General features: G+C 40.5%; 1 protein-coding gene across 1 annotated transcript in view; it reads left to right on the top strand.

Moving 5' to 3' along the window:
* LOC126189214 (argininosuccinate lyase) overlaps positions 1-12,616 on the top strand; it is a 63,842-nt gene that overhangs the window by 36,336 nt on the left and 14,890 nt on the right. The window contains exon 8 of the mRNA XM_049930924.1: positions 8,949-9,142. Within this exon, the coding sequence (XP_049786881.1) occupies positions 8,949-9,142 (194 nt within the window). The remainder of the gene's footprint in view (positions 1-8,948; positions 9,143-12,616) is intronic.

The following is a 12,616-nucleotide window of genomic DNA, read 5'->3' as shown; positions in this document are numbered from 1 at the left end:
GGAATTGCTCAAGTCAGTCAGAATACACAATGGACATGAATGGATGCAGGTGAGCAGACAGGATGCTTACGTACATGTCACCTGTCAGAGTCATATCTAGACCTATCTGGGGTCCTATACCACTCCAACTGCACACACTCCACAGCATTACAGAGCCTCCACCAGCTTTAACAGTGCCCTGCTGACATGTAGGGCACATGAATTCATAAGGTTGTCTCCATACCCATGCACATCTATCTGCTTGATACAATATGAAATGAGACTCATGGATGATAAATGTTTCCAGTCATCATCAGTACAATGTCAGTGTCGACGGACCCAGGCAAGGCATAAAGGTTTGTGCCATGCAGTTATCAGGGGTACAAGAGTGGGCTTTTGGCTCCAAAAGCCCTTATCGATGATGTTTCATTGAATGGTTCACACACTGACATTTGTTGATGGCCCAACACTGAAAGCTGCAGCAATTTGTGGAAGGGTTGCACTTCTGTCATGTTGGATGATTCTCTTTAGTTATTGTTGGTCCGATTCTTACAGGATCTTTCTGCGGCTGCAGTGATGTTGAAGTTTTGATGTTTCACTGGATTCCTGATATTCATGGTACACTTGTGAAATGGTTGTTTGGGAAAATCACCACTTGATTGCTACCTTGGAGATACTAGGTTGCATCACTCATGCGCCGATTACAGCAGCACATTCAGACTCACTTAAATCTTGATAACCTGCCATTGTAGCAGCAGTAATCAATCTAAGAACTGTGCCAGACACTTGTCATCTTGCATAGGTTTGCTGACCGCAGCACCGTGTTCTGCCTGTTTACGTATCTCTCCATTTGCATATGCATGCTTATACCAGCTTCTTTGAGACTTCAGTGTAAATTGTATCAACTTATCTTATAAATATTTGACTACATATAAAATAAGATTTAAAGGGAAATCAACCGTGAAAATAGCAAAAAGAATGAGAGTAGTGTTCTCTCTCATAACTTTTGTACATGCTTGTAAACTTCTTACAGTCTCCCTAAAGTCTGTAGTCCACATTTTACATTCTGAAACTAGAAAGTATGTTCAGTTCCATGGAGGTATAATGCAAAATTATTTAATGGTTACCATATTTTCATTGGCATGTGTTGACTCCATATTCTGTTCCTTGTTCCTAAAGGTATTTCTTCCAATAACAGACCTAATGTTTCTTGCAGGAATGTGGTGTACTTCCTACCATTAAGATTTCCTTTGATGAAATAGCAGACTGTAATTACGTCCTCCCAGGATCCCACACCATACATTCACCGACCACGGCTTTTGGTGTGTGCAATTTGCCAGAGCCAACATGGATTTTCAGTTGCCCAATAATGCATGTTATGCAAATTAACATTTCCTTGGTTGGTGAAGATAGCCTCGTCAGTAAATAAAATCAAATTAATAAATATGTCATCCCTCTGAATCCGATGTTGCGCCCATTGGCAGAATTCAATGCGACACATACATTCCATACCAGTTAATTCTTGGTGGAGACTGATACAATAAGGATAATATTTATAGCGATGCAGAACATGAACAACACTACTCTGGCTCATGCCAGATTCCCTTGCATTTTGATGCGAACTAACACAAGGATCTCGAACCACAGTGGCAAAAGTATCAATTTCTGTTCCCTCGTCAGTAACTTTCCTTTGCTGGATATGTTTCCGATGCGTTAAAGATTCAGTTATTCTCAATTTATCATACACATATTTAAAATTTAAATGTATGATGTGTAGGGTGAATACGTTGAGGATATCTTTCAGTGTCTAAGTCTCTAGCACTCACTGAATTTTGTTGGCCTTCTCCATAAATGAGAAGCATATCGACTAGTTCTTCGAAGGAATACATCATTCATATTCACTTGATTTGACGATACTAGTCTTACTGTTACTATTAGGGTTGTGTTGCGAAACCATCAAATGGTGTTTACATGTCAATGGTACGTTATATGGATACACTGTATTCGGCAAATATTTACTATTTGCACAATATACAAGAGAGAGTTATCAGAGCATGTGCTTCGATAAGTGCCAAAGTGATAAGAAATACCTCTCAGTCCATGATAAGAAGATTGCAGTACCGCATCTATACCAATGGTCATCACTTCAAGCACCTTCTGCAAATGGACATTCGTGCCACCTTTTTGACACTCATTGATCTTCAAAGACCTTACTGTTAAACTTCATTGGATTTGTCTCGATAGCCACTATCAGAAAGTAAGTAGCAAACTATAGCATCCCATTAAAAAAAAAAAAAAACCTAGTTGACCTTCATATTTCTGACATGACGCAACCTAGCAACAAAAAACCAACATTATATTATGGCCCCCGTTGTCTCATGCAACATTTGTCCCACAAACTTTTCAGCTCCTATCATACTTTTGGAGTTATTCTAGGTGGCAATAGTTAGTGACTCATCTTGTACATGTGGTGACCCACTTTCTCTTTTGGCTCAGGGCACAGGACTGCAGCTACACATTTTCATTTTTCTGCATGGAAGGCCACAAAAAGTGGTCTGTAAGCAATTTGATCATAGTATAGGCCACCAGATATGGTAATCAGTGGATGCTGGTGAAGGCTGTCTTGTGGAACTTATACTAACTGTATAGGCATGGTTTACTACAAGAGATGTCACACTGTAGTGTCAACTTAACGTTGGGCACAGGAATGTGGTAAAAAAAAAAAAAAATGCCCACTACAGTCCAGATTCAGTGCCCTGAAATATTGGCTGGTAGCCTGGATAGTTACATCAGACATTCAGTGCACAAGCACACTATTTTCACCAGAAGAATGGTTAGACATGTGGGCCTTGTAGCTGCAATTTCTGAGCTTAATATCATTCCCGAAATGCTGCTTCTTGTGAATTGGCTCATACATTTGTCCACCGCAGTCCACATGGCAGAGTGTTTTGGCAGTGATGCTGCAAACTGTTGGGCACCATGTGATGGTGTCTAAACACCAGCAGCAGCCGGCAGTAGGTGCTTGCTATTTCTTGCTATTTCTCAGCACCTATTGTGCATGATCATTGGAATCTTCCTCTCTGACAGCCTACCTACTTCTACTTCACATTGGATCCAATATCATCATCTGTGACCCCAAATTGTTAGCCACCTCTGGCCCCTTTCCCCCCTCCTCCTCTCCATGACAAATGACTGCATAATTGCAACCTACTGCTCCCATACCTGGTCCATCAACCTCAGCCTCGGCAGACCTTTACCATCACCAATGTTGTGGACCCCATCCTTCATGCTGACTTTGTCACCCACTATGGCCTCTTCAGTCTGGCAAATTGCTGTATCATTGATAGCATGCCCCCTGTTCCATTCCTTGCAAATCCTGCACTGCTACCCATTTCACCACAAGCATATTCTGTCCACTTTGGTGACCTTCTTGCTGAATTTTCCCTACTTACCCACCATTCCAGCACCCCATGGGAGGTACACTATTGCACTACATTGCAATGATAAAGGGCCCCACAGTTTTCTGCCGCTCTGCCGGCTTCTGCCACATAAGCCGCAATCTGTCAAATGCAACCATCTTCAGCAAGATAGACTGTGCAAAAGCATTTACACAGATTCCATTTGCCCTGAAGGATGTGGAGAAGGTTAGATTAGATTGTTTTCATTCCATACAGCCAAAACAAGATGATTCTCATGGGTGTGGAAGATGTCAGAAAGTATAACATAAAAAACATAAAACATCAGAATATAAGACTCACTTCCCTGACCATTTGTCAGGAGATTGTCAAGATAAGTGAATACATTACAATAAACTTGAACTGTTAATATTTACAGAATTAATACACTGTAAGAATGTAACATAGTTATGCACTTTTAATAAATTTTTCATACACAAAATACCTAATTGGATACTTGTGGTACGGTCTTATGGGACCAAACTGCTGAGGTCATTGGTCCCTGAGCTTACACACTACTTAATCTAACTTAAACTTATGCTACAGACAACACACACACCCATGCACCAGGGAGGACTCAAACCTCCTATGGGGGTATCCGCACGAACTGTGACAAGATATCTCAGGCCGTGTGTGGCAAAAATATCTAATCTTGACTGTTGTGACCAAGTGCTGTCAAAACTGAAGACTAACAGAAATTTTTACTTAAGCTTGTCTAACATTCCCTGTTAAGATATTCATCTATAGAGCAGAAAGCGTTGCCTATCAAAAAGTCTTTCTAACTTTGTTTAAACTGTACTTTATCTGAAACCAAGTTTTTGATGGTTGCTGGCAATTTATTGAAAATGTATGACAATAATCATCAATTTCAATCTTTTCAAAAGTGCATTTATGCTCTTCAAACTCTGCAACACCATTCAGACCTGACAATGCTTTCTTCACAAAGTCCTATGTGATGTCTCAGGTTGTTTCACCTGCCTACCTGGATGATGTCCTCATTTACTCTTGTGATCTTGTGGAGGACTGCCGACATCTCCAAGGATGTGTTTTTCTGCATCCAAGAGGCAGGAGGTATCATCAACTGGGAGAAATGTGTCATTAGTGTTCACGAGATTGACTTTCTTGGACTTAGGATATCATCCGTGGACTCCCAACTGATGGATGAGAAGGTCTAAGAACCCCAAAAGTTCCTTGGGATGGAACAAATTTTGCAGCAACACCTGAAAATGCTGTAAGTGTGCATGCACCACCTACTGCTACACTCCAGGGCAACTACACAAAAAGGTAGCAGGCCCATTCCATGGAGGATGCAAATGACAGAGTTTCGAATAAATGAAATTTGACCTCTTGCACGTTCCCCTCCTAACCCACTCCCATCCAACAACCCCATTCACAATCATTATTGATGCCAGCCAGTCTGCCCTAGGTGCTGTCCTTCAACAATGTGTTGAATGTTCCTGGCAACTGCACGCATTCTTTTCCATGAAGCACTCTATGCTGCAGAAGAGGTTGGCAGCTTATGACTGTGAGCTCCTTGCCATGTATGAAGCGGTAAAGCACTTTCACCCCTAGGTCAAAGGATGCCCCTTCAAGCTCTTCACTGACTGCCACCCCCTTATGACAGTCTTTTATTAAGAGGAAGGCACAGAGACTTGCCAAAGGCAGTTCCATCAGCAGTAACACATAGCCCAGTTCACAACCAACAAATGGCACATGACAGGCATTGAGAATATTGTCACTGCCTGCCTCAGCCACTCCTGTCCCCTCATCACTGCCCTCAGTCAGACTGTCCTGGCCTCTACCCAGAGATACTAAGCTGTTAAGACTGCACAGTGAGTCAAACACCAGCCTCACCCTCATATCAAACACGATTCCCTGTACTGACTTATACATACCATGCAACTTTCATGCAAAAAACTGAATTCCCAGGCAACTCCGCAGAGCACACTGACCCTCACCTCCTCCATGACTTCTGCAAGGTGGCATTTGAACACCTCCATGGCCTGTCCCACTCCAGTGTCTATGCCTCTACTGTCCTTGTGCCAGAGCATTTAGTCTGTCCTGGTATCCAATTGGACTGCACCAACTGGGCCTGCACACAACTCCATGCAAGTGCTCCAAGTTAGGTGTCATGTGCAAGCCCCTGTTGATTCTCCCCCCTCCAGGTGGCCTATCATTTTTCCCATGCCTGTATTCAAATTTTAGGACCCCTTCCATCATCAAACAGCCACCAGTACATCTCACAATCATCAATAGATTCACTTGGTAGCCAGAAGCTGCACTGCTGACTGACATAATTCCAGATACAGTGGCCAAGGCTTCCCTGGACACCTTGCATTTTAGGGTGCCCTTGCCATGTGAATATGGACCACTGCCTGGTGAATCACATCTTTCCTGTTTAAAACACTAATCAATACTTCTGGTATGCTCATCCATTTTATGACCAGTTACCACCCTGCCACCAACAGCATGGTTGAGAGATTCGTAGAACCCTAAAAGCTGTACTTACCTGTCAATTCATAATTTGTTCTTCTGTCCTGCTGCTAGATCTCCTACAGTTGGCCCACAAAGCCAACTTTGGTGCATGCATCACCAAAGTCATGTATGGACAGCAACTAACCATCCCAGGCAGCCCCTGCCAGCCATACAGCAGCTGCATAACTGCATGGCATGTCTGCACCAGTATTCCCACACTGCCATGTCAAGCACAAATCCTTTGTGCTTAGGACCTCCATACGTGCATACTCCAGGGTGGAGGAGGGGAGGGGGGTGGGTGCCAGCCAGGCACCACTCCACACAAAGTATTCAACCCCTCACCTTCTGATTAAGCATGCAGAAAAGGCATTTATCTGTATGTGTCCATGGTGACACCACCACAGTATCCATCAGTCAACTGAAGCTGATGCATACACTCAACTTCTCCAGCCCTTGTGCACTACCAGTTGTTGAAATTAATGTGGCATGGAGTGATAAAAATGGTACCCCAGCTGATGCTGCTGATCCAGTGTGTAGCACTTGGGACTCAAGAACAAAGGCTGCCCTGCCATCCACACCACTGCCTACCCCAGCGGAGCCACCCAAGACACAAATGCCTCACCCCTGATGCTGGGCTCATCATCTGGTACTTCGCCTGAATCACAAGGTGTCAACACTGTTCAACACTGAGGCATCTGTTTTCACAACCACGAAGTTGGCACATGCTGTCACCACAACATGTGACCTGGTCAATGAGCAAGAAGCAGCAGCAACTGGTGTTTATAGTGCTGTCACAGGACACTGTGCTTTATGACACCTCTTTGAGGCACATAGTACACTGCCTGCTGTGTGTGACCTGTCCAAGCATCAGCACCCCACCACATCCTATTGCAGGCCCCACCCCCACACTGCAGCATGCTCGACTTCACCTGCCAGCCACAGTGCACTGCTGTCCCCCTCCTCCCCACCCACCCCTCCCCAACCTTAGCAGAGACCGCTGCATAACACACCACTCACTGCCTCTACCATCAGCAGTGGCCCCGGCCCCACCAGCACTGTACTGCTGCTCCAGAAGGCCACCAATCAACACCAGAAGCAGCACTGCATCCTCAAACTTGAGCTCTCATTCTTGCAGGGGGGAACTTTGTGATGATGCACGACTATGCATTCTTGCCTGCCACCTGTCTGCTCTAGCAGGTGATCTTGTGCTGTAGCAGATGATGCTTTGCCTGGCAAAAAACCTCATCATGAACTGTATGTATCCAAGGACAAGAGTTTTCTCTGCCACACACTTCTTTGACCACTATGGTGGGTGTTTCACTAAAGAATGCTGCAGGAAGCAGCCCCAATTCACAGCATGTACCACACTGATGCTGAGCTGTATTTCACTGCCAGAGCTTAATGGGTTGCTGTAACACTACCAGATACTTGCATGACCCATGAAGACATCAATGTGGAGTTGCTTTTTTTGTGTCTATAAAGCAAACAGCATTGCAGGCTCCCATGACACCTATGGAGATCTAGTAGGCAAAATTGGTACCATACTTCAGGGAAAAAATATACCGCACCTATCTTGCAGTCTCATGTTCTGAACATGGAGTATCTGCTTTTCAGCATTCATTACATTATAGAAAGTGTGGCAAGGTTTGCAAACCATTGCAGCCCCACATGTGCAGGTGTTACTGACTGAAATCTCCAACTGTGATAGATTAGTTTCATGTGCAGTACCTCAAGTTCATTCATGTGCAGTTGTATTCTTCTTTGATCACTACAATGGATTAGATACACTTACAGATCATTTATTTTTATTTTTATATTTCCTTGATCAGTGTGTTAAATTGGCATCATTTGCCATTTTGTCCTTAAAGACTCTATAAACTGATTCCCCATATATAGATGGTGGGCACCCCTTGTGTGTACTCCCAACTCCTTTGTGAGTGATTGGGTTTACTGGACTGACTAGATTGAGAGTTTTTGTTCATAGACACATTTATGGCAACTTACCTTTGTAAATGCATTATGCAATTAACTATGCCTGTTAACATCCCAATAAAGAAAATATTTAGCATTTACAAGTCATTTGTTACATTGTTCCCCTGCTTTACCTGTTGATTTTTATGCTCACACCTAACAAAACCATAGTATCTGCCTGTTATCTTCAGTGAGGAGCACTATTGCCTCAGTACTATGTATTAGAATTACTTGCTGGACAGACGTTCAGCATTGTTCTTAGTCAAGCATCAGCTCTGTTGAATGCTGGACAATTTATATACCTCTGAACTATGACATTACGTTATGGATTTGGGCACCAGACGTATCTAAATTCAATATAACTGCTATGGAGAAGGCAATGAGTCTTATGCTTCATGTTATATATAGTGTATCTTGTGCAGAACAAATACTTAGTATGTATGGAGTAAATTAATTAAAATTTTGCACATTAACAGTAGGAACCAAAAACTCAGTGGATCAAATCAATACACCTACATTAAAGATTTAAGACTGTATAACAAGTTTTGAAACTTTCCAAAATCCTAAATTTTAAATCAAACCATGTGTACGTATTCAAGGAATTTTAAGTAGCAAGTTGAACAGCTCTTCAGTGCAATATTGGTCACTACTTGCCTTATGCACAAGATTATGCAAGACTGTAGGAATTTAACTCTTCTGTTTTAGATGTATGATTATTGTATGAAAATACTGTAAAAAAGTATATTCTCTGTAATGCTATTATTTATGACATCTAGAGAAGTTATTAGTTTCATTAGTTCATTCAAAGAAGAATAAACAGACCTTGTGTTTTTAAAGTAATATGTCTTGTAAGCATTTTCTGACACTTTGAAAACAGGTTAAACTCAAAATGAATCATAAAATTCCATACAACATGAACAATTAACATAAGAATTTACGCACTTCGTGAATGTTAAATAAAATTAATAAGTGGAAATTTGTGTTGCAGACAATAGTAAGTAATATTTGTTCCTAAAATGAGCTGCTTATAATTTGTAGTAATACAGTATTTTTCCTTTCTTATAATAGCCACACCTGGAGTCTGATATCAGATTATGATAGATTATGTCAGTTATTTGAAAGCACAAGTGTAATGCCCTTGGGTAGTGGTGCCCTAGCAGGAAATCCTTTTGAAATAGATCGCAAAAAATTAGCCAAGAATTTGGGATTTAAGAAAATATCGCAGAACAGCATGCATGCTGTTTCAGATCGTGATTTCGTTGGTAAGTAATTCTTTTTCTTTCAAGTTGTCAGTAAAGCATGTTATAAACACTGTGCTTGATATCCTACCAGGGAAATGAGAAAGACCTGAAAAAAAAGGATGAATAAGCATTACCGGTACATAATGCATCAGTGTCCAAACATTTCTTGTCTTTTTTTCTTTGTAACATTCACATTATTCTGAAAATAGCTGTTCTGACCTTTCATTGTGTTTACATCTCACACTCTGAATGTCTGGATTCTCTTTCACAGTTTTAAATTATGTGAGCCACAACTTTCTTTTTAGGCTTTCTTCTACACACATTTATAAGTAGATAGATGGTAATCTTTTATTTTGGTTTCTGTATTCCAAAAAACTTACATTTAACTAATGATCAGTTGCATCATTTTTTTAAACAAAGACACAGTTCTTTCCATCTGTACTAATAAATTATTAACTTTGGTCTACTCAACTGTACAGCTTGTAGACTTACCTCAAGTTTTCACTAATTATTTTGGCATGTCATGGGGATATAAGTGAAGAAACGAGTACAAAAAAATTTCACAACTGATTGTTTTTCAATAATCTGTCAGAATCTGCTACCTGAGAGTCAATTATTCTACTCTGTAAACTGTAACACCAAGCAAAAACCATTAAGGATATGGGCAGAGTTAAAACCTACATTAACAAAGAAGAGCAGCTATTATGAATCAAATATATAAACTGCACTGATAATAAAAATAACTATACTGCTATATATTACTAGTTCATGTACAGGCTAAATTTAACATAACCAGACTAACATGAGAATTGATTCTTTGACATCAGGTGTTTTATCAGTTGTACTAAATAGCAGTATATTTGTGTTTCCACGCCATGCTGTGGATTTTTATAAAAATATGGAACTGCAACAGGATTCAAAATTTTATCTGACAATCATCCAGCTATCTTCTGAGTCATTAGACTTGTGGTGCAGGCCTCCTGCCCACCTGGTTTGCCATTTTAGTACCTTTCATCAACATTTCTGCTAAATCTGTCTGCTGCATGATTTAGTTATAACAAAAACCATCAAAAGAGATTTTTTCATTGGGCTGCATTTGCATAAGTTAATAGATTAAAGGCATTTTAGTTTTTCTCTTAATGATACTTACTTAGTATTCATACAGGCATTTTCATATTTAAAAAATAGAGACTTATCTACATGCTGCAACAAAGATACTTGTTTATAATGAATGATTTTATTTGTTAGACAGTTATGAGAAACCTTCAGTGCTTCAATCACTACAATTAGGTAATCTGTAGAATGCATGCCTAATAAACTAGTTTTTCAATTTTCCTGTTTTCCTTTTTGTATCTGATGGGAACCTGTTTAAGAGATTTGAAATATAATGCAGAATCCTAATTCTGCAACATAGTCAAGGAGACACTTGCGTTTTTGACATTATTTTTGTATTCTATGTTGTAGTTCAGCAAATCACAATTAAAGTAAAAAAACTTTTTTTATCATCAACAGATACCCATATGGACTAAATTTGACAGAAAAAAATAGGTTATATAAAGTATCTATAGGATGTGTGATTATCTTTATTTATTTATTTATTTTATTAAGGTGTAAGATTACTTTATCTAATAGTCATCTCAGTTATGTGACTGGATTTGTGAATTTCCTGTCAGAGATGTCACAGTTAGTAGTAATTGACGGAAAGTCATCGAGTAAAACAGAAGTGATTTCTGGCATTCCCCAAGGTAGTGTTATAGGCCCTTTGCTGTTCCTTATCTATATAAACGATTTGGGAGACAATCTCGACAGCCATCTTTGATTGTCTGCAGATGACACACTCATCTATTGACTAATGAAGTCTTCAGAAGATCAAAACAAACTGCAAAACAATTTAGAAAAGATATCTGAATGGTGTGAAAAGTGGCAGTTGACCCTAAATAACAAAAAGTGTGAGGTCATCCACTGTTGTTGTTGTGGCCTTCAGACCTGAGACTGGTGTGATGCAGCTCTCCATGCTACTCTATCCTGTGCAAGCTTCTTCATCTCCCAGTACCTACTGCAACCTATATCTTTCTAAATCTGCTCAGTGTATACATCTCTTGGTCTCCCTCTATGATTTTTACCCTCCACGCTGCCCTCCAATACTAAATTGGCGATCCCTTGATGCCTCAGAACACGTCCTACCAACTGGTCCCTTCTTCTTGTCAAGTTGTGCCACAAACTCCTCTTCTCCCCAATTCTATTGAATACCTCCTCATTAGTTATGTAATCTACCCATCTAATCTTCAGCATTCTTCTGTAGCACCACATTTCAAGAGCTTCTATTCTCTTCTTGTCCAAACTATTTATCATCCATGTTTCACTTCCATACATGGCTACACTCCATACAAATACTTTCAGAAACGACTTCCTGACACTTAAATCAATACTCGATGTTAACAAATTACTCTTCTTCAGAAACGCTTTCCTTGCCATTGCCAGTCTACATTTTATATCCTCTCTACTTCAACCATCATCAATTATTTTGCTCCCCAAATAGCAAAACTCCTTTACTACTTTAAGTGTCTCATTTCCTAATCTAATTCCGTCAGCATCACCCAACTTAATTAGACTACATTCCATTATCCTCGTTTTGCTTCTGTTGATGTTCATCTTGTATCCTCCTTTCAAGACACTGTCCATTCCGTTCAACTGCTCTTCCTAGTCCTTTGTTGCCTCTGACAGAATTACCATGCCATCGGCAAACCTCAAGGTTTTTATTTCTCCTCCATGGATTTTAATGCCTACTCCGAATTTTTCTTTTGTTTCCTTTACTGCTTGCTCAATATACAGACTGAATAACATCAGGTAGAGGCTACAACCCTGTCTCACTCCCTTTCCAACCGCTGCTTCCCTTTCATGCCCCTCGAATCTTATAACTGCCATCTGGTTTCTGTACAAATTGTAAATAGCCTTTCGCTCCCTGTATACTACCCCTGGCACCTTTAGAATTTGAAAGAGAGCATTCCAGTCAACATTGTGAAAAGCTTTCTCTAAGCCTACAGATGCTGGAAATGTAGGTTTGCCTTTCCTTAATATTTCTTCTAAGATAAGTCGTAGGGTCAGTATTGCCTCATGTGTTACAACATTTCTATGGAATCCAAACTGATCTTCCCCGAGGTCGGCTTCTACCAGTTTTTCCATTTCTCTGTAAAGAATTCATGTTAGTATTTTGCAGCTATGACTAATTAAACTGATAGTTCAGTAATTTTCACATCTGTCAACACCTGCTTTCTTTGGGATTGGAATTATGATATTCTTCTTGAAGTCTGAGGGTATTTCGCCTGTCTCATACATCTCACTCACCAGATGGTAGAGTTTTGTCAGGACTAGCTCTCCCAAGGCCGTCAGTAGTTCTAATGGAATGTTGTCTACTCCTGGGGCCTTGTTTCGAGTCAGGTCTTTCAGTGCTCTGTCAAACTCTTCACACAGTATCATATCCCCCATTTCATTTTC

This window comes from Schistocerca cancellata, chromosome 1 (genome assembly GCF_023864275.1).
Source record: "Schistocerca cancellata isolate TAMUIC-IGC-003103 chromosome 1, iqSchCanc2.1, whole genome shotgun sequence".
Lineage (NCBI taxonomy): Eukaryota > Metazoa > Arthropoda > Insecta > Orthoptera > Acrididae > Schistocerca > Schistocerca cancellata.
This window is presented reverse-complemented; position numbering and strand designations above follow the sequence as displayed.